Source organism: Macaca mulatta, chromosome 6, assembly GCF_049350105.2.
Source record: "Macaca mulatta isolate MMU2019108-1 chromosome 6, T2T-MMU8v2.0, whole genome shotgun sequence".
In the NCBI taxonomy this organism is placed as follows: Eukaryota; Metazoa; Chordata; class Mammalia; order Primates; family Cercopithecidae; genus Macaca; species Macaca mulatta.
The window spans coordinates 87,704,156-87,726,793 of NC_133411.1; the positions used below are offsets into that span (position 1 = coordinate 87,704,156).

Genomic DNA, 22,638 nt, shown 5'->3' on the forward strand with positions numbered 1-22,638 from the left:
GATCCAACCGCCTCAGCCTCCCAAAGTGCTGGGATTACAGCAATCTTTATTATCATATTTTTCATTATATTCTTGAGCACAGTTATACTAGTTGCTTTAAAATCCTTGAAGCTTAATTCCAGCATCAGGGTCATCTAGGGATGAATCTCCATTGATTGTCTTTTCTCTTAAGAATGAATCATGTTTCCCTTTGTATGTCAAGTAATTTTGAATAATATCCTAGCCATTGTGAGTGATCCATTGTAGAAACTGTGTTTCTCAGAAAAGTGTTGGTTTTGTTTTTGGTTTTGTTTTTTAAAGCAAGCAGTTAACCTGACCAAACTGAAACTATAATCTGTCTACCTGCAGATGGACACAACTATTTTCAGTTCTTTTGGCCTCAACCAGGAGGTCTGGAGTACGTCCTAGTATACACGATTCAAGATTTGCCAGATATCTGGACAAAGATGATAGTTAGATTTTAGGGCTCTCTCTCTCTCTCTGGCTCTTTCCTTTCTGGAACTTTCCCTTTTGTATTTCAGTAGCTGTACTTTTCCCAAACCCTGTCTTTGGGCTCTTCAAACCAGCAAGCCTATGGGTTTACCATCAGAACCATAGCTGGGACCAGACTGGCATTTTCTTTCAGGCTTCAAGTCATTTAAAAAAAAAACACAGAAAAAGCCAACATCATTTTGTTCTTTCATGTGTTAACTTTCAAGTGTTCTAAGCCTACTTTTGTTCACTTTTCACCTGCCTTAAGTCTCTTTTATTTAGTGTTTTGCCCAGAGTTTATAATTATTATCTGTGGGGGATTTTTTAATAGGAAGCACTTGAACATGTTAGAAAAATCCTTAAAGCCCTTGGTGAAGAAAAGAAAGGGAAAAATGAACAAAACATATGACATGATCAGATTAGCATCTTCAAAGGTTACTTTAGAAGCAGTGTGGAGAGGAGACCAGAATGAATGGAGACCGGTTTGGAAATCACTGCTGAAGTCTGCATGAAAGATGGTGAGAGCTTGGACTAGATGGTCGCATTGGGGGTGCAGCACAGTGCTTGGCTTTCAGAGATTCCTTTAGGTGGTAACACTGACAGGACTTGCTCCATGCATAGAGTATGTGAAGGGAGAAGTAAGGTGGAGAGAGATATCAAGGATGACTCCTAGACTTTTGACTTGCTCAACTAGAGGAGTTGGGTGCCACTAGATTCACAAATAGAAAACTGTGTGTGTATAAGATGTTCCAAAATAATACACGGACGTGTGAGATAGAGGATTACTCAGATGGCTTCAAGCCTTTAGACTTAAGGAACTGGAAAAATAATGGGGCCACAGACAGAAGTGAGGATAGTGAGAATATTTCATCTTTCTTTAAATACTGAGAAGACATTTTGGAATCCAGCAGTGCCTAGGGGTCATAGCAATGCCTTGGGGCCATGACTGAGATTGCAGTAATGTGGCTAAAAAGATAATCCTGGCCTATAAAAAACTCTGAGGAAATCCCAGAGAAATCAGTTTTGTATTACTATACAGATTCAATTACACCTTGGCTAAATAATGTCCCCTGCTTATGTGGTGCCTCGGGTCACCACAGAGTGTTTAACACAGGCATTATTCATATTGCCCAAACCAACTTTATCACACAGGTTTTCTTAATAATAGTAATATTATCAGTGATTAATATTATACTACTAATAGTAATGTAACTATTAAGGTATAGAGTAATTGATTGTCAGTTGGATCTTTCCATGGTTTTGAAAGATGTCAGGTCATAGAAATGATGACAACTGCAGGTGGGCCACTGTTTCTCCATCACAAGACAGAGGCACTAAACAAGGTAACTAAAAGTCACTTCAGTGGTCTCATAATGTATTCAGTTGCCTTGGAAATAGGCATCATTATTATTAGCAACCTCAGTGGTTTCTGTATTGTTTCTTTTTCCTACGTGTGGATTCATTTTGTATTCATGCTTCCATTGTTACCTTAATATAACCAATCTCAAATCCTGTTTAAAAAAAAAAAAAAAGGCTTAAACAAGTCATTGATTTCTCACAGTTGTGGAGGCAGGGAGGTTCCAGATCGAGGTGCTTGCCCGTGTAGGTCCTAGCGAGGGCTCTCTTCCTGGCCTGTGGGTGGCTGTCTTCCTGCTGTGGCCTCACATGGCAGAGAGACGAAGCTCTCCAGTGTCTCTTCTTATAAGGACATTAATTGTATGGGACCAGAATTCCACTCTTATGACCTCATTAGCCTTAATTCTTCACTCCAAATAGAGCCACACCAGGGCTTAGGACTTCAATGTATAAATTTCGGTGGGTGGCATGGGGGGCATAATTCAGTCCTTAATAAATGTTTTTGCCATTTTTACTGTCATTCTCTAACAAGGACACAGTGTTTTCCAGAGACTACGTAAGGGTGTGGTAGCAGCACGGTGAATGCAGAAGCAGGTATGAGAAGTCAGCAGTCCTCTGTTAGTCAGACTTTAGAGAGACTCGCCAGGATGTAACCTGTCACCACTCCTCTAGCTACACTTTTGTTCTTGTGGAAAATAGTTATTTCTTTAATTAAAAATGTTATGTCAACATGTAGTCCATTTCTTTTTTAAAAATAATTTAAAAATTTTAAATTTCTGTTACAGTAAATGTGATATAAATAGCCTACATAAACAAAAGCTGGCTGGGTGCGGTGGCTCACACCTGTAATCCCAACACTTCGGGATCCTTGAGTCCAGGAGTTTGAGACCAGCCTGGGCAACATAGTGAGACCCCCATCTCTACAAAAGCAAAACAAAACAAAACCCCCCAAATTAGCTGGGCCTGGTGGCGTGCGTCTGTGGTCCCAGTTACTCTGGAGGCTGAGGTGGGAGGATTGCTTTAGCTCAGGGCGTCGAGGCTGCAGCGAGCTCTGATGGCACCACCGCACTCCAGCCCGGGCAAGAGTGAGACCTTGTCTCAAAAACAACAACAAACAAAAAACCCCACAAAAGCTCTCTGGGCTCCTCACTTATTTAATGGAATGAAGGAGTCCTGAGAGCCACACATTTGGGAACCATTGGTCTCGGCCATGCCCAGCGCGGGCGCACTGTCGCAACACCCCTACCCCTGGCTGCTCAGGGCTCAGCTGTCCGCAAGTACCTTCCTCGCCTTCCTCCTCCCCGCCACCCCCAGCCGCCGCCGCTCCCGCAGCCCCGGCGCCCGCCTACCCGCCAGGCAGGCGGTAGTGTCGATCCACTTGAGCAGCTGCCCGGCGCTCAGCTCACCGCGGGCGGTGGCGTGCGCCGGCTGGATGGCCTGGCTCATGAGCACCTCGCCTGATGCCGGCCGCTCCATGGCCAGGGCTAGAGTGCAATGCCTGTGGCCCCGACGCCCGGCCGTGCCCGCTCTGCCCGCCCCGCCCAGCTCCAAAGGGCGCTGGCGCTGCCTGCCCGGGCCGCGAACCTCTGACCCTCCGGCCGCAGGGAGGTGGGGGCTGCAAGTGAGGGGGCCCTCAGTGTCACTCCCAGGACTATTGCGAGTGGGGGAAGTCAGCGCTCTCGGGTCTCGGGAGAAGTCCGGGAAGTGCGCGGGGTGGGGGCTCCCGGGTAGACAGGTCTGGAAGGCGGCTCCCCTAGGGCCAGAGCACGAGGAACATCTTTTGAGATAAAAAAGCTGTTACACTTTCTAGAGCTGCTATCAGTGACTGTACAAAGCAGTCCTCATTAGGGACACAGTGTCTCCTGAAAACCTCCAGCATCTAACGGATTGGTGGATGTCTGAGTGTCAGGGGAGGCTGCGCCAGGGAGCACATTTACGATGCAGAACTGGAAACCCGGAGAAGGGGAGCAAGCAGGTGAGGTGATAGGAGCCGCTAAGCGACCTGGATCACCTTGGCTGGAACCCAGGGCTCCTGACTATCTGGAATAGCACCGAGAAGCCTAGCCGACTCGCACGAATTGGTGGTGCCTTTTCATCGTTATACTTTTGACTTGCCAAGCCTCAGCATGGTGACATCAGAATGGAGATTGTGGTATTTTTGTTTCCTTTTAAAAATATTTTGTTTTGTTTTTAATGAAAGAGGGGAAATAAGGAAATGTTGACTTGATATCTTTTGGGAGCCTCCCTGTATAGGTTTCAGGACAATCCAATCATAAATAGGAATTGAATGCTTTCACTGAGGCAAGCATGAAGTTTGACTTATATAAAAGGCAGTAAAATAACTTTTAAAAACAAAAATTTGTGCCTCCAAGATGGTCCCATTATGTAGCTATACACTTATTTCAATAACGTTATTACTCACATCGCTTTTGGCACCCCTCCTTGGAAAATGCCTTCTTTTTAATGACTTTCATATGGATAAATCATCATAATTTAAGAATTGATATTCATCATATATTCACTCCATATACCAATAACTCTGTGAGAGCCATTTATTGATCTTGGACTTGGCTATGTGACTTGCTTTAGAATGGAATGTGGAGAGATAGCAGTATAACTACCACCAGTCTTGCCTTTAGAATCACCCTGTGTTTCTGTTCTCAGGAACATCTGACCTCTGCCGTGAGGTCACATAGCTGCCTATTAGCATCTGGGTACCAGACTGAATTCACGTATTGCAGAGGCATCTCAGCCAACCCGAGGACTCACCTCCTGAAGCAGAGCAACCCAGCAGACATGAAGACTCTTGAATGACACATAACTACTTATTTTTGTGTGCCACTGTGATTTTGGGGGTTGTCTGTTATGCAGCAATAGCTGACAGTTACCTGAGTGAACTGTATTAATATTTGGGAAGTTTATTAAATTACTGGAAATAAAGTTTGCATTTAGGCTCGGTTGTATTATTTTGGGTAAAAAAGTGGTGACTAAAGTGGTGATATTGAATTATGTGTATACTTGTATACTTAGTTTCTTATAAACTAAAGAAATTTCAGGCCAGGTGTGGTGGTTCATGCCTATAATCCCAGCATTTTGGGAGGCTGAGGTTAGGTAAAATTGCTTGAGCTCAGGAGTTCAAGACCAGCCTGAGCAACATGGTGAAACCCTCTCTCTACCAAAAATACGAAGAATTAGTTGGGTGTGGTAGTGTGTGCCTGTGGTCTCAGCTATTCGGGAGGCTGAGGGAGGAGGATCACTTGAGCCAAAAAGGCAGAGGTTGCAGTGAGCTGAGTCTCAAAAAAAAAAAAAAAAAAAAAAAAAAAAAAAAAAGAAAAAAAAAGAAGAAAAAAAAAAAAGAAAAAGAAGAAATTTCAAAAATGTTTAAGCATAAGTGTAAGAGAGTGGGTTTCCAACATGATTTTCTTGAAAGGGACAGCATGTGTATGTTTGTATGTTTGTCTAGAGATGTTTGCTTAAAAAGCAGACACGGTATACATATTCACGGTTGTGTTTTCTTATCTTTATTACCTCCTGTCTAGATGTCTTCAGATTATGGTTTCATATCTTTTGTTGGTTTCATACTAATTTTAATAGCCTCGTGCTGGAACTACTATTCTTGTGTTTTTCTGAATGGTCCCTTTCTTCCTTTTACAATGAAAATGTCATCTGCATGCATGAACATTTGTTATCTGTTTCTCTCTGATATCAAGGATTTTTACTATTATGCTTGAATAAAGGTCTTCAAATTTCATTTGTGTTTAGAGACATTTTTTGAAGATGAGTAGAATGTGAAGCCAGTCTGATTTTAACAGTTTGTACGCAGGAGCTGGAAAGCTGATCCAAAAAAGTGTGGGAAGTTCCATAATCACTAGAATAATGAGAAAATCTTTAAAATGCTGGAGTGGGAAGGGGAACTGGACAGTCTAAACTCTTATTCTAGAGATGAGGAAATGAAGTGATTTCCTTGGGTCACATTGTAAGGTAGCTGGTCTTGGTGAAAATTAAGAACAAGGAACCTGGAATATAAGTAGAAAGACAGAAAAAAAATGCTTTCTCCAGAAACGGAGCCACTGACAAGGATTTGAGAGCAGGCAGGTTATTTGGGAGGAAATTGCAGAAAGCACCGCTAGGGGCATCAAAGTGTAGTCTCCAGGTAAGCAGCCTCAGCCTCACCTGGGATCCTCTTAAAAAATGCAGAATCTCAGGCCGGGGGTGTTGGCTCATGCTTGTAATCCCAGCACTCTGAGAGGCAGAGGCAGGAGGATCACTTCTTCCTAGGAGTTTGAGACCAGCCTGAGTAACATAGAGAGACCCTGTCTCTATTAAAAAAAAATTTAAAAATTAGCCGGGAATGGTAACACATGCCTGCAGTCCCAGCTACTCAGGAGACTGAGGTGGGAGGATTGCTTGAGCCCAGCAGGTCAAGGCTGCAGTGAGCTGTGATTGGGCCACTGCACTTCAACCTGAGTGACAGAGTGAGACCCTGTCTCAAAAAAGAAAAAAAAAAAAAAAAAAAAAGAAAAGAAAAAGAAAGAATTATAAATGCAGAATTTCAGGCTCCAACTCAGACCTACTGAATTAGAGTCTGAATTTTATTAAGATTCCTAGGTGATTCACGAGCACGTTACAGTTTGTGAAGAACAGCCCCAGCCATACCTCCCACTGGCACGAACCCTGGGGTTTTATCTTCTGACTGGCATCCTTCATTGACTAAGGGCTGGTCTCAGGAGATGAACTCCCCAGGACTTCTGCAGATTTCAGAGCAAGAGCAAGCTTTCAGCTGGAGCTTTATCTCAGTAGGACAGGAAGAAGCTGTCAGCTTGGACTAGGACTCAGAACGGTGAGTGCTGTGGCCATGCGGGCAAGGCAGAGAGCCAAAATCCTTACTGTCCTGAACAGCAGAGGCAGCCACGAGCCTTTCCATTGCGGGAGATATGTCGCGGACAGAGGGTTTGCTAGTTCAAGTACTTCAGAGAGATGAACTTGATTAGTCATCAAACCCTATCCCCACCTTTGGTATAGGTTTTAAAAGGCGTCAGGTCAGTGTTTTCAAATTCAAATACAAATTTATAAGGATGTGGTTCAAAGTTTAAACTCAGAGCCCCTAAGCAAAACTTCCAGGATGGGTTTCCCCAGCTTTTGGCTGTCAACTTCTTGACTGGAGGGTCTCCTGTCCTTCTCTGCCCCTGCACCCTGCTCTAGGGATGACAGTGACTTTGGGGAATGGGTTTTCTGCTTGGACTGTCCCTCTTAGCACCTGGAGCCTCAAGGTAACCTTGCTCCTGTTTGTCCCTGCACTTCCGGTGGCCCTTTCTGTCAAGCATTAGGTGTACAACCTAACAGCCACCACGTTTGTGTGGAGTATAAAGCTTTATTTTGTTTGAACCAAAGCCATGTGTATAGAATCCAATTTTTCTGCTTCTCCAGATTTGTTTGGCCCCACTTTCATCCCAGGTCATTGATTACTGCTCGGTGGAGCCCCCTTGCGGTCACCACCACTGCCTGTCAACATGTTGGAGCACATTGTTTTCAAATACTGCATCCCACCTGCTCATGGTATACAATTCTTTCGATATATTGCAGATTCCTATTTACTATTATTTTAATAAGGATTTCTATGTCTGTATTTTTGGGACATGTTGGTATGCAGTTGTCTTTCTTTAAAACCGTCTTCATCTGGTTTTGGTGTCAGGGTTCATAAAATGAATGGGGAAACATTCCCCTACTGTGTATTCTGAAAAAGACTATAGATTTGGTGTTCTTCACACTTTTGGTAGAATTCTCCAGTGAAACTATCTGGGCCCTGAAGTTTTTTTTTGGAAGTTTTAAAATTATGATTTTTTTTTTTTTTTTTTTGAGACGGAGTCTCACACTGGAACGCAGGTTAGAGTGCAGTGGCGCAATCTTGGCCCACTGCAACCTCCGTCTCCCAGGTTCAAGCAATTCTCCTGCCTCAGCCTCCCAAGTAGTTGGGATTATAGGTGCCTGCCACCACACCTGGCTAATTTTTTGTATTTTTAGTAGACACAGGGTTTCACGAAGTTGGCTAGGCTGGTCTCGAACGCCTGACCTCATGATCCACCCGCCTCAGCCTCCCAAAGTGCTGGGATTACAGGTGTGACCCACAGTGCCCAGCTATTAATCCAATTTTTGAAACAGTTACAGGGGTACTCAAATTATTTCACATGGGGTGAGCTGTGGTAGCTTCTGTTTTTAAAAGAATTACTCCTTTTATCTCAGAAAAAGTAATTTGCCAAAGACTGAGATTCAGCTACTGTCTGATCTGGCACTTTTTCTTCCATCTGGCAGAGGCCTCACCTCTCTGGCTGACTCTTAAAGCTGCCCCTTCCTGCCTCCCTGGCTTTCCCCAGAGCTCTCCTGTCTCCTGCCCGTACCATTTCCTGCTTTCTAAGCTTTCAGCTACTTCCCCTTAGGGGAGTGGTTCTCAAGATTTTCCAGCTCAACCCATACTTACTGAATCTGAAATTTTGGGGGTGGGGCCAATAACTATTTTTTTTCTTTTTTCTTTTTTTTTTTTTTTTTGAGATGGAGTCTTGCTCTATCGGCCAGGCCGACGTGCAATGGCGCAACCTTGGCTCACTGCAAACTCTGCCACCTGGGTTCAAGTGATTCTCCTGCCTCAGCCTCCTGAGTAGCTGGGATTACAGGCGCATGCCACCACGCCCATCTAATTTTTGTATTTTTAGTAGAGATGGGGTTTCACCATGTTGGTCAGGCTGGTCTTGAACTCTTGACCTCGCAATCCACCCGCCTCAGCTTCCCAAAGTGCTGAGATTACAGGCATGAGCCACCGCGCCTGGCTGATAACCTGTGTTTTAACAATTCTTCCGTGTGCTTCTGCTGCACACTATGTTAAAAACTACTGCCGCGTGGTGTCTTTCATTAAGGGAATAAAGCTTTCAGTGCAGTCCTTCCCAAGAACATCTTCAGTTTAACAGGGAGCCTTTTCAGACCTGTAAGGGAATTTGTGATATGGGGAAAAGGGCCACAGTCTTGGGTCTTGGTTCTGGAGACATTTGTTTGTGTCTGAGTTAGACCCTCTCCTTGCTAGTGTTGAACTTGAATGTATCACTCAATTTATGCATTTTTAACAAAATAGGGATGCTTTCCCTACTTCATAAAGTTGTAATTAGATCATAGAAATTATCATTAAATGGAATCATGATAACCGCTATTTATGGAGGGTCCTTTAAGTCTCACAACAATCTTGCAAGTAATATTCTCTTTGAAGAGCTGGGAAATCAAGCCCAGATAATTCATAAGCACTTACAACATGCCACACATCCCTATGAAGTATACAAGCTATTACAATTCCCGTTTTATAGATGAGGAAACTGAAGGAACTCGCCCAAGACCACATAACTGGGAAGTAGTCGAGTCAGGATTCAAATCTAGAAAGCCTGGCTCTTCTTCAGCTGGGCTAAGAAGTTGATGCATGTGGTGCAGAGGACACATGGGAAGTGGGAGAGATGGGAGTGGTGCCCAGTTCTAGCTCCAAAGGCCATGCTGGTGCCTCTATTTCAAGTCACCTTCATTCATTCAATCAGCACATACTTATTGAGTGCCTACTTTGTCACAAGGACTGTTCTGGTCATTGGATAAATGCTGGTGAGTAAAATAGATTGGTCCTTGGAACTTTATAGAATTTATAGTTTAAAGATAACATGGGAAATGGCTACAAAATAATGTTGACTATTCTAAAGAGGATGAAATGGAGTGATAAGCACATGTGGAAACTGGCTGATGGCTGTGCGCAGCTCCTCAAATTATAACCTGCTCTTGACTGTCTACTAGACTTGAGATCAGTGCTGAGTTGGGTCTGTTTTTTAAAACAATCACCAACTTACAGAAAATTTGGAAGTCCTGTACAAAGAACATATTTTTCTCTGAGCCATTTGAAAGTAAGTTGCCAACCTGATGCTTAGCCCCAAGTACTTTAGTGTGAATTTTCTATAAACAGGACTTTCTCCTACTGAACCATAACACACCATCAACATGAGGAAGTTGACATGAATCCTCAGAGCCTGCTATGGTTTGAGTGTCCCTCCAAAATCCATCTGTTGGAACCTAAGACCCAATGTGATATTTTAAGATGTGGGGCCTTTTGGGAAGTGATAAGTCCTGATGGCTCTGCCCTCATGAATGGATTAGTCAGTGCCCTTGTAACAGGCTGGAGAGTACTATGTAGGTAGGCCCTCTTTGCCTTTTTTTTTTTTTTTTTTGCCTTTCTCTCGAGGTCGCCATGTGAGGACTCAGTGTTGTGGAGCCACTAGAAGCTGAAAGGGGCAGGGAAGGATTCTCCCCTAGAGCTTTCGGGGATTATGGCCCTGCCAACACCTTGGGTTCAGACATCTGGGCTCTGGAACTGTGGGAGAATCAATTTTTGTCTTAAGCCCCACAGTCTGTGGCAATTTGTTACAGCAGCCGTAGGAAATGAACACACCATCTACCTAGAAAACCACCAGTTCAGATGGGTGGGTCAGATTCCAGCTCCACCTGTAGGGGTCATTCTAGTTTTCTCCCTCCCCGTATTTTTAATTCCGTTTTCTGACAAGAAACCTGGCTTATGTGATACTTAATAGATTGACTTCTTTGGTCAGTACCCCATGACAGTGAACTCCCAGCTCCTCTGCCACCCTTGCCCCTGAGGGGGCTCCCTCTCGACCTCCCCACTGGACTCAGGGCAGCGTCCTGCTCTGGGCACACACCCATATCCTCTGTCTCACCTAATGGCTAGACACGCATTACTCAGAGAAGGAGAAGGGTAGAGGAAGACCAGCCCTAGTTTATGCTCACCCTTCCTGGAGCACCTCGACTCTTGGGACACTGCCCTGCTCCCCTGGGAGGTGCCAGGTGTCCACCGTGCCGGGCTGGAATGCAGGTGCCCCTGCAGGAGGGGGAGCCTGTATGTGATCATGCAGTGGCAGGGCTCAGGCTTCAGTGAGAGAGTGGCAGGAGTGCATGTCACTCTCTTACCCTCTCCTCCTCAGAGCGTCGTGATGCACCTGCAAAACCCAGTGTGTCTTTCTACACATGTGGTGTCTCAGCCAGGCCAGGGCTTGGTTCCCGCGAGTTGTGCTGCAGGCAAACCGGGGAGAATTGAGATCCTTCATTTTATTTAGGATGAGGCATGCACCTAAACGTCAGGCATTTCCTGGTGGCATAATGGATATTTATCTCCTATTAGAAAGGAAGCAATCTGCACTGAGGAAGCCTTTAGATTAAATTTCAGGGATGAACCAAGATTCATCCTGACAGATATATAGATCCTCAAAGAATAAGTCCTCATAAAACAGCCTAAAAATATTCCTTATGGCAGTTAGATACTTTGTAAAGAGCCCTTATTATTTGTGCTTGATAATGTACTGAGTTAAATTTAAGAATTGTTTAATACAAGTGTGTACTTTCTCCCTAAAGTGATTCACTCATTCATTCACACAGATTTTTCTAAATATCTAATATTGCCCAGACACTGAGCTAAGCATAAGCTAAGTACCCTGTTTTTAGAGAGCTCAGTAGGCTGGGAAACACAGATTGCTAAGTCAGTAGTATAATGTTTATGGATATGGGCACATCAAAAGATAGGATACTTAGTGCCCTGGGTACACAAGGTGGGAGGCTCTCCTTTGCACAGGCTTTCCTGGAAAGGCTCTGTTGCTCTATAAATCAAACAGCAGGACATAGACAACCTAAGCAAAGGAAAATGCTTGCAAGAGTTCCAGGAGTGATTAGATATGGACAGCAGGCTTGACAGTGGGGAGGAGCAAAGGCTATGCTGCAGGGCTGCCCCTGTTCCTTACATCCTGTGGAACTCTGACAAGATCCAAAGTCCAGAAGACAGCATCTACCTGACCAAGCTTAAGTCATATGTCTGCTCATAAGCTTAGGGATGGGGGAGGGAAGGGAAGGGCAAACGGAGAGGTGAAATCTGTTTCTTTCTCTTTCAGGAGAGATGAGCCTGGAATAATTAACTTCTTTTTTTTTTTAAACAGAGTCTCGCTCTGTCCCCCAGGCTGGAGTGCAGTGGCCAGATCTCAGCTCACTGCAAGCTCCGCCTCCCGGGTTCTCGCCATTCTCCTGCCTCAGCCTCCCGAGTAGCTGGGACTACAGGCGCCCGCCACCTCGCCTGGCTAGTTTTTTGTATTTTTTAGTAGAGACGGGGTTTCACCATGTTAGCCAGGATGGTCTCGATCTCCTGACCTCGTGATCCGCCCGTCTCGGCCTCCCAAAGTGCTGGGATTACAGGCTTGAGCCACCGCGCCCGGCCAATTAACTTCTTACTAAGATTAAACATAGCAGTGAGTTGTTCTCCAAAAGGAAAATAAACTCAGATTAGGAATGAAGAATGGAAGCTGGACAAATCTTTACAATGACCAATGACTCTTACCTGGACATTCAGGCATGGGGAAGAATATGGGTAAAGGCAAGTCCTGGGTAATATTGCTGAACTGGTGGATCAAGTCTTACCTGAAATTAACTGACTTTGGAGCTTTCCAGTTATGTGAACAAGTAAGCATCCCCTATGCCCTCCCATTTTTTGCTCTAAGCCCATTTGAATTTGGTTATCTGTCAGTATAACCAAAATATTTCTAACTGATAGATCCCCAGAATGTTTTTTAATAAGATTCTAGGCAGTCTTTTTTTTAATTTCCTATGAAATTGATTTTTACTCATTTTTCAGTCTCTGAGTGACATTTGTGCTGCACATTTATAGCTCATATCAGATGACTGATCCAGCTGATAATATCACATTTTCAAGTCATTTATCTCAGATAGGTAGTATACTATTATAATGATGTTTGTACCATGTAGGCTAATTTTTAAAATTGTTTTTGTAGAGACTAGATCTCACTATGTTGCCCAGGCTGGTCTTGAACTTCTGGGCTGAAGCAATCCTTCTATCTTGGCCTCCTAAAGTGTTAGGATTGCTTGTGTAGGCCACCATGCCCGGCCACATTCTTGTTTCCATAATTAATCTGAAATTTGTTTTATCCTTAAGAGTTGTTTTTAGGTAATTTTAAGTGTAGAAATTCAGCATAGTTTATAAAAATATTTTTTGTAAAATGGAACTTTATTCTAAAATGTATTCAAAATTGCAAGACACAAATACCATTGAAACAGGTAAAGGTTTATTATATAGAATGGTGAAACATACAGAATATAATTTTACTCTTTTTAAAGAGCCTTCATTAAGAAAACCCAATTTAAAGCTATTTGTTTCCAAATAATTTATATATATTAGTTGTAGCATAATTCTCCAAGCATACCTAATGTAAAGTACAAAACTATTTGAAACTGAATTCAAATATAAAATATATGTGTGTGTATATATACATATACATATGTATGTACATATATGTACACATACACATATGTACATATATATGTATATGAGCTATAAATGACTGTGCAATAAATAAATAAATGACTGTGCAAAAGATGCAGAAACCTGCAGACTCATCAGTGTGTCTTCAAATCAGGCAGGTTGGTCAGCCACCAACAAGCTTCACCTTTTCAAGTCCTTGCCCACCAATTAAGGGAAAATGTCCATAATGAACCATAGACTAACAAAGATTTTATAAAATGACTTTCAAAGGATTTTTTTCCCAAAATCTCCTGTGTGATCTGGCAACTGCCTCCTTGTCCTCTTTTTTCCCTACCTCCAAAATAAATCAGATTCTGTGACATTTGATGCTAAACCATAATTAGGCTTTGGGCATTTTAATTAAGATATTTTTGTGAAATTCACTTATCTGTGACATCTTTTTTCTTCTTTTTCTAAATTCATATTCTAAACATTTGAGGAACTAAAACCTCAATACTACATCAATGGTATTATCATGGTAGCTTTCTTCCTTTAAGTGGACATTTAAAGTTCTCTTCAAAGAAATGAAGCAGAATGGCAAATAATCTCCACAAGAATGAGTTCATATGAATATGTTTTGATATTTCAATACCTCTGTTCTTGAAATACTACTAGCAACTCATCAGGTCAGAGTCTTAGAGCTTAGACAAAGTAAAGCTCAGAAAGGGGACAAAAGTCCTGTAGACTAGGCATTAAAAAACCTATTTTTTTTTTTTTTTTTTTGAGACGGAGTCTCGCTCTGTGGCCCAGGCTGGAGTGCAGTGGCCAGATCTCAGCTCACTGCAAGCTCTGCCTCCTGGGTTTACGCCATTCTCCTGCCTCAGCCTCCCGAGTAGCTCGGACTACAGGTGCCCGCCACCTGGCCTGGCTAGTTTTTTGTATTTTTTTTTTTTTTTGAGACAGCGTCTTGCTCTGTTGCCTAGGCGGGAGTGCAGTGGCGTGATCCCGGCTCACCACAACCTCTTCAAGGAATTCTCCTGCCTCAGCCTCCCATAAAAAATATTCTTGTTAGCTAGTATGTGAATGGGATAAATTCACTGGGCAGATGATATATTTTTTCACATTACTCCTGTCATCATTCCTTAGTTGCTTTTTTCTTTAGGATCCTGAAGTTGTCTGAAAAGACTGACATTATTCGACTATTTCTCTGGCATTTCAGTGAGAATAGACTATTAATAAAGGCAAGTCAGCTCAAAAATAGTAAATTAGACCCCTTAACTTGCTTGTATCAGCAGAAAATAGATTAACAATTATTTTTTCAGATTCTTTCTCTACACTGATAGTTTTCCAGCTATTTATAAGATCTCATCTTAACAGTGTTAGATATTAACAAAATATGATAGCATTAAGAAGACATATTTCATCATTCTACTTTATTGAGAACCTAAATAACCAGTTGAGAGTTATGTAGGGAAAGCAAGATTAGAACCCACATTTTCTGTCTGCTGATACTGTGCTTTGTCATTTTGTGACACTACACTGCTTCTAATAAAAGCCCTTTTATTTCTTAATTTTTAAGAGTATAAATATATCTTAAGCAAAAATAATATGTTGAAAACAAATCTCATGGGTTTTTTTTCTTTTTGCGAGAAGTTACACGTATTTCTTATTAGGAATACATTTCCATCTTTCTGTTTGGAGTGAATCACATTTGAATGTTTTGTTTCAGTATTTGAATCTGGAGGATGAATGAAGATATAGTATGGCATAAAGGCTAAACATAGCTGTTAATGCTGATGCTGATCATCCCCTGGGAATATACTAGTGCTGAGATTTATGGAGCCCCTTAGGCTCCTACAGACTCTCAGCTTCAGGGAAAGGAAGTCTCACTCCAGAGAACAATGTGCATCTATTCATTCTGCTGCCCCACGGCACAGCCCAACCTGCTAACCTGGTCCCCTTCTGCCTCACTCTTCAGTCTTAGCTTTTGCGTTTATGTACACATAAATCACTTGGGACACAGAGTGAAAACACAGTATTTCATCAGCATACTCACTGGTCAATTTTACTTGCCTCCTTGCAAAGAAGCAGGTCTTATTTCAGAGCTCTGAGTTGTTAATTATTGTAAGGGACCCATCAAATACGCAGGTTTCTGAAATATGTTGGACTATGATTTAATTCTTTTCCTCAATTATTATTTTCCACTATTTTAATTTTTGAAGGCCATAAAACTAATCAGTTATAACTGGGTATGAGTGCCTTTCCACCAATCCATGACCCCCAGCGCCTGCATCAGATGCTGAAATAATGGGATAAATGTGTCTGGATGAAGAAATACTGTGGTGGCATGTTTGGATGAATCAAGTTCACAGAAATGGTAAAATAGATGGAATGAGCATGCAAGCTAACATAGACTTATATTGCTTATGTTTACAGATTTGTGCAAGTCTTAGAAGCCTAGATACATTTACTATGCACTGTATTTAAGAACTGTTGATTGAAGAGGTGGACAGTAAAACAATCAAGTCATATTTCCTGCATGCAAAGGACCAGTAATTAAGGATGAAGGGGCATGCTCTCTTCCTCCTCTGCTTTCCCCTATTGTTACCAAACATTAAATATTGAAAAGCACTTGACTAAAAATGTCACTACACATTTATAATATTCCATTAAAGCTAATATATAAAACATTAATAGACATTTGTTATGGTATTATAGCATAAAAAAGCTGTAGCATAAAAAAGCTGAGCAAACTCAAGATCTAACATGATCAAATGTCTACCTAATATGACATGCCTAACATTTATCAGAAGCCAGTTATTATGTTTAATAAAAATAATCAGCTTGTTTTTGAACTATCATTTTCTATCAGTCATTGAACACTTTCTTGTTTCTTCCTTTAAAAACTGCTAAAACTCAGACAAGTAAAAAAAAATTTTTTTTTCTTTTTTTTTTTTTTTTGAGACGGAGTCTCTGTCGCCCAGGCTAGAGTGCAGTGCCTCGATCTCGATCTCGGCTCACTGCAAGCTCCGCCTCCCGGGTTCACGCCATTCTCCTGCCTCAGCCTCTCGACTAGCTGGGACTACAGGCACCTGCCACCACACCGGGCTAATTTTTTATTTTTTTATTTTTTAGTAGAGACGGGGTTTCACCGTATTAGCCAGGATGGTCTCGATCTCCTGACCTCCTGATCTGCCCACCTCGGCCTCCCAAAGTGCTGGGATTACAGGCGTGAGCCACCGCGCCCTGCTGCCAAGTAAAAAATGTTAAAGAAAAGCTGAGAATACAAACTATAAAATTTCTAATACGTTGATAAAGAATTAGAAGTTGAAAGTAAAATCTGCAATAGCTAAAAGTTTCATGGGTCTCTATAGAAACCAACAGAGGCAAGGGGATTGCTGCAGGGGAGCCACGCTGGTCGTTCCTTCTTTCATTCTAACTGCTACTGCGTGCTATATTGACTTGAGGAACCAGCTGCTGCCTATTCAGTGATAAGTGTTTACTAACATTGCTCCTGTAAAAGGACTCCACGGACCAATGGGGAGAGATAGGAGTAGGAAGAGCTTGAGAAAGATTGCTGCCAATTGTCTTGAATGCGAACAACAAGTCTTATGGTAGAGATGAGGAATATGGTTACCCTAAAGCAAACTATCTCATAAGATTGTTTAATGGAAAAATGGAATTCTTTCTTATCAAATGTAATCATTCATTACAGGAAAGATTACAGTAATTGTGAGATGCCATTACCACTTGCTACAGTAGTTTAAGCTATGTATTGACTTGGCTTTTAGTTACCTATGTTTTCCTGGAGTCTTTTTGTCTTAATAATGTTCCAAAGACAATTGGACTCTGTTCTTAACCAGTGCGTAAGTTACTCCTTAACGAATAAAGTAGGTGTTTCAAGAGCCACATTAATTGTTTTTAAGCTAACAGCTGCTTATGAAGGTGAATTAAGTCTTCAATAATTCTATATAGTACCATAACTATGAGAGAGAGAGAGAATGTTACATTGCTCTAAGGAAATATCTGAGATTGGGTAATTTATAAAGAAAGGAAGCTTAATTGACTCACAGTTCTTCATGGCTGGAGAGGCCTCAGGAAACTTCCAATCATGGTGCAAGGTACCTCTTCACAGGGTGGCAGGAGAATGCGCGTTAGCAGGCGAAATGACAGACGCTTATAAAACCATCGGATATCGTGAGAACTCACTCACTATCACGAGAGCAGCATGGGGGAAACTGCTCCCATGACCCAATCACCTCCCACCAGGTCCCTCCCATGACACGTGGGGATTATGGGGATTACAATTCAAGATGAGATTTGGGTGGAGACACAGCTGAACCACATCAGAGAGAGAGAGAAAGAAAGGGAGGAGGAGGAGGGGGAGAAGGAAGAGGAGGGGGAAGGGGAGGGGAAGGGGAGGGGGAGGAGGAGGAGAAGAGTGGGGGAGGAGGAGGAGGAGGGAAAGGGGGAGAATGAATTTGCACTCACAAAAATTATGGAAATTTCTTATTAAGCATGTTATGTTTCAGTTAATCAAGATAATGCATGATTGGCCAATTTCTTCACTGACTTTTAAGAGTATTTTCCATGTACTCTCTTCATTGTGAAACAAAAATGGGCCTTTTTTTGTCCCTTTTTTTGAAGTTTCCATCCTGTCTTCCCATGTTAATTGAAGCTATTTTGCCTTAAACATGGCTTGAGAAATGAGTCCTTGTTGTGATGCAGGTTGTCAAACTTACAGCTGCAGGAAAAGGAGTGTTGTGCTCACGTTGGGTAAGCAAATAGAATTCTTGCAAAGGAAGACAGAGGAACCAGCCCTGCAAATAAATGGTCCTTTGCAGCAAGATTCCTCTTCTGGCCTCATCCTTTCTGAATTTAAAGGTCAGAGGAAGCTTCACACAGCCACTTTCATATTTCAGTGCCCTGGCTAAATGTCTCAGGAGAATAAAGATACCCTAATGGGAAAGCAATTTTATAATTCTGGGCTTGCATTCCAGAATCGTGCAGACTGTTTTCCAGTTGAAACAGCTCTACATACAAACATCCTCGGAAGCAAGTTCTTTTACCTTTCTGATCTGTCTTATAATTAAGTCTGAATATTTTAAATATGCTTTTAATACAATCACTGAGAATAAAAATCTGTGGCCAAGTAACTAATGAATGTCTTGAACTCTAAGCACATTCTGAATATTTAATTATCATTTAAACAAATGAGAAAATATAAATTCAATTTGCAAAATAATATTTACTCAAGAGTTTGAAAATTGAAATATATTAATCAATCAGTGCACATACATACTGTCTCTCCAAACCCAAAATTACTGAGGTTTTTTTTTCTTTGCAACTCTTTTGGTGAAGCCCCTACGTTCTCAACTCTTATACCTTTTGTGTACAGTTTTTTTCTGCCAGAAATATATTTGAAGTGTTTTAGTTGTCATTTGTATCTGAAAATGGTTGGACTCATATAGCTTATTTTTGGCAAGCAGAATCAAGATGACCACAAAGGGATCTATAATATAAAGCCTACAGCATACATTTTTATCTTCAGCAGGAAGAAATCCCCCAAAGTAGGTTAGGAATTTACTGCATGCATTTAACTTCTGAACTGGAAATTTATGTGGCAGTTCAGTGATTAATCATTAATCGTGGTAAATGTCAATTTCTACTCATTAGGAGTAAGGACATCTATTTTTGCAATTCAAATGGAAATGATTTCTGATTTAATCACTTGTCTGCTCCAAAGCTCCTCTTCAATTGGATAAGTTCACATATTTCCAGTGCCGCTTTAATTTACAAGTGGGGTGAACAGAACCTCATATTTTGAGGCCCGATGTAAGCGCTCAAGTCATAGTGAACTTGATGAGAATCAATACTGCCAAATAAACCAGAAAGATAGTCAAATGAATGTGAAAGTTTTCTGAAACATATACCTTTGCAATCTGTATTTCATGTCTTCTAAAGTGCCTGTTTCCAGGGCAAAACAGCAAAACACTTCTGGTTACTTGAAGGAAAAAATTTCACATTAGTTATTCATTTTTGCAAGTGCATAGTTCAGTAATTCTCTTGCACATAAACAACACGCAAATCTTTTTAGAACTTGAAAATACAGTAAATACCTTTCCAAACAAGGTTTTAAATAATCTGGGAAGTAACCAGAGATAGCTTGTCAGATTTCTATTCACCCTGGACCACTTCCCATCTGAAATGATTTAAGAGCCTGATTTTAGAGATACTCATGACATTCAAGTTCTACAGAGATTTGGACTTTGAATGCTTTATATTCTACACTGAGCTTCCTATGACCATGTAATTCTGCAACCAGATATCTTCTGGCAAGATGACAATTTCTGAGAAGAGCCTGAGGTTATTGTGCTGCCTATTTGAAATAGTATTTTTGCTAAATGGATGGAATTTTAAACTCTTAGGATGCAATACTGAGAATTTCATTATAGTCTGATTTTTCAGAGATAACTAACTTAGAGATACTGGCAGTGGGTTTACTAATCCACCTTTGTTGTAAATTAGATATGGCTTTTATGTTAGTTTTGGTTTCGGTTATTTCGTTCAGTAGATTTCTTCTTATAAGTACCTATCGTACTGAGCATTTTAATTTTGAATTTGGGCATTACTTTGAAAACTTTTGTATGAGAGGGATCTCTTGCAATAGCTAGTGCTTCTATGTTCATTAACACTTTTATATGTGGCATATACATACATACATACATACACATACATACATATTTTATGTATGTATATGCCACATATAAAAGTGTTTTTTATGAAATGTTATGTTTTTAATCAAATGTTCATGTTTTCTATGACACAGGGTCTTGCTCTGTCGCCCAGGCTGGAGTGCAGTGGCACAATCATAGTTCACTGTAACCTTGAACTCAGTGGGCTCAAGTGATCTTCCTGTCTCAGCCTCCCTAGTAACTACTACTACAGGCACAGGCCACTATGCCTGGCTGCCTTTTAAAAAAACTCTGGAGGGCGGGGGTGGGGTGTGACCAGGGTGGGGGCTCCCTATGTTGTCCAGGCTGGTCTTGAGCTCCTGGCTTCAAGCAATCCTCCTGCCTCGACCTCCCAAAGTGCTGAGATTACAGGTGTGAGCCACCGAACCGAGCCATGTTTTATATATTTTTAAAAGTGCTGGCCAGGCGCGGTGGCTCACGCCTGTAATCCCAGCACTTTGGGAGGCCGAGGAGGGTGAATCACGAGATCAGGAGATCGAGACCATCCTGACTAACATGATGAAAGCCCGTCTCTACTAAAAATAGAAAAAATTAGCTGGGTTTGGTGGCGGGCGCCTGCAGTCCCAGCTACTCGGAAGGCTGAGGCAGGACACCATGTGAACCCGGGAGGCGGAGCTTGCAGTGAGCCGAGATTGCACCACTGCACTCCAGCCTGGGCAACAAAGCAGACTCTGTCTCAAAAAAAAAAAAAAAAAAGTGTTAAGTGATTTATCTTTTTGCAAATGGATTAAAGTTCAGCTCTCTGTGGGTTTTTCATTGAATCAAAAAATATGCCTAGGTAAGTACTTCTCAAATAAATATGAAGTAAATACTGTGTATAAAATGTGACTAGTAACTACTTGTAATAGTATGCTGAGTTCTCTAAATTAATATTACTTTCAATGATATGTGTGTTCTGTTGAAGCAATTTTGAGACCATTATGTCTATATAATATCCCTTCAGTCAGAAGTGAATAATGGCTAACCTATGACAAAACAGTAGCACTGAAATATAAAAGACTATATGAAGAATACATTTGACTTTTCAATTCATAAACCATTTCTTTCTCTGCAACAAATATGTACATAAGTAATGCTGAATTCCTTAATATAATGAATAGTAATTTACATAATACACATGATTACTGGTATTTTATTGAAAGCACATTTAAAATTAGCAATGTTTTCCATGGGACATGACTAAATATAAAGAGTTCCATCCCTATTCCCATCAAGAACTGTGAGTTGTAGGATGAAAAAGCAATTTTGTGAGAAAATTTGAGGTTATTCACTGAGAAATGCAGCTACAGCCAAGCAGCGCCCAATATTTACTTCAAGGGAAGCTTCCCAAACTGAATGTGACAACTAAACATTTACAATGTTGACTCAGCAGGGCGCGGTGGCTCATGCCTGTAATCCCAGCACTTTGGGAGGCCGAGGTGGGCGGATCACCTGAGGTCGGGAGTTTGAGACCAGCCTGACCAACATGGAGAAACCCTGTCTCTACTAAAAATACAAAATTAGCCAGGCATGGTGGCGCATGCCTGTAATCCCAGCTACTCGGGAGGCTGAGGCACGAGAATCGCTTGAACCCAGGAGGAGAAGGTTGCGGTGAGCCGAGATCGCGCCCTTGCATTCCAGCCTGGGCAACAAAAGCGAAACTCCATCTCAAAAACAAACAAAAACAAAAAAACAAAAAACCCCATAAAACAATGTTAATACAGAATTTTCTACAAGGCTGCACCATATTCTCAACAGACAATTTGTGCAGGGAATAAAACATCTAGAATTTCTTTCATTTAATTTTTATGACTCTTTGACATCAAGAGTTTCTTCACTTTTAAGGATACACTGAGCTATGAGAACAAACCCTTGATTACTCAGATTGCTTGGGGGCTGGGTCTGCAGACACTCTCTTTTTCCCTTCATTTTGGAATCTTTCACTCTTTGTTACCTCATTCACCAAGAGGAGCTCACAGGGATTAAACCAATTCTGTTGGCTTTTATTTATGTATGCTACTCCTGCCCTGAACCTACATAATGCTACCACCACTAAGAGTCATTTTTGCACAATTAGAAATAATTTTAATAATAAGTTCCAGCAAAGTTCTTAGTTACATGACTTCTACCTGTTTTAAAGTCAGGGACTTATCAGCTGCCTTGCTCTCTACCCTCTATGTTCCAGTAATCCAGACACCTTGCGAAAATTGCCTGGCAAGTTATTTGAGGTAATCTGGCTCAAACTGTCTGGCCAATGGAATTTATAAATTGTTTCTAATCATTATGTACAAATGTGCTGTGTTATTGGACTAGAAGATTCCACTTGGATCAAAGCCATAATAATGTGGAACCATTATTTAAAAACTGATTGAAAAGATGATTTATTTCCATTGATATCTAAGGATGAATCACTAATCTCAATTGTAGACCCTCCTCCTCCTATATTCTCATTTATCTCTATACTAGCATGCAGCACTTACTTCAGAATCTTTATTTGGGCAAATGTTCATGGTGAACTGAGGCAATCATCTGTATAGTTCATGAGAAAGATGAACGTAACTGAGGAGAAGCATAGTTTTGTATGAATTACCTGGATAACTGCTTCAGATAACCACATTATGTATAGTCATATTTGGAGTAAAATACCAAAGTTTAATTCATTAACATATCTATTTGCCAATAACATTAGTAATTTTTTTGTCATTCCATGTTTATTTATCTGACCACATAGAGCCAGCCATTCATATATGC

The 22,638-nt window shown here is 41.3% G+C and overlaps 1 protein-coding gene and 1 long non-coding RNA gene across 4 annotated transcripts in view; one reads left to right on the forward strand and one right to left on the reverse strand.

Annotated features, from left to right (window-relative positions):
• The window catches only part of ACOT12 (acyl-CoA thioesterase 12), a 65,867-nt gene extending 62,518 nt beyond the window's left edge, over nt 1–3,349 (reverse strand). For 2 of the 3 annotated variants that reach the window (XM_015140350.3, XM_001111108.5), the window contains exon 1: nt 3,177–3,349. In XM_015140350.3, coding sequence (XP_014995836.2) covers nt 3,177–3,303 — 127 coding nt within the window. In that variant the 5' untranslated portion in view covers nt 3,304–3,349. The remainder of the gene's footprint in view (nt 1–3,176) is intronic. The other variant, XM_078004954.1, reaches the window with a different exon arrangement.
• Nucleotides 3,350–3,416: 67 nt separating this feature from the next.
• Nucleotides 3,417–5,578, forward strand: LOC114678833 (uncharacterized). Its single transcript, XR_003730390.2, has 2 exons — nt 3,417–3,979; nt 4,492–5,578. It is a non-coding gene; the product is annotated as an uncharacterized LOC114678833 (long non-coding RNA).
• The last annotated feature ends 17,060 nt before the right edge of the window (nt 5,579–22,638 follow it).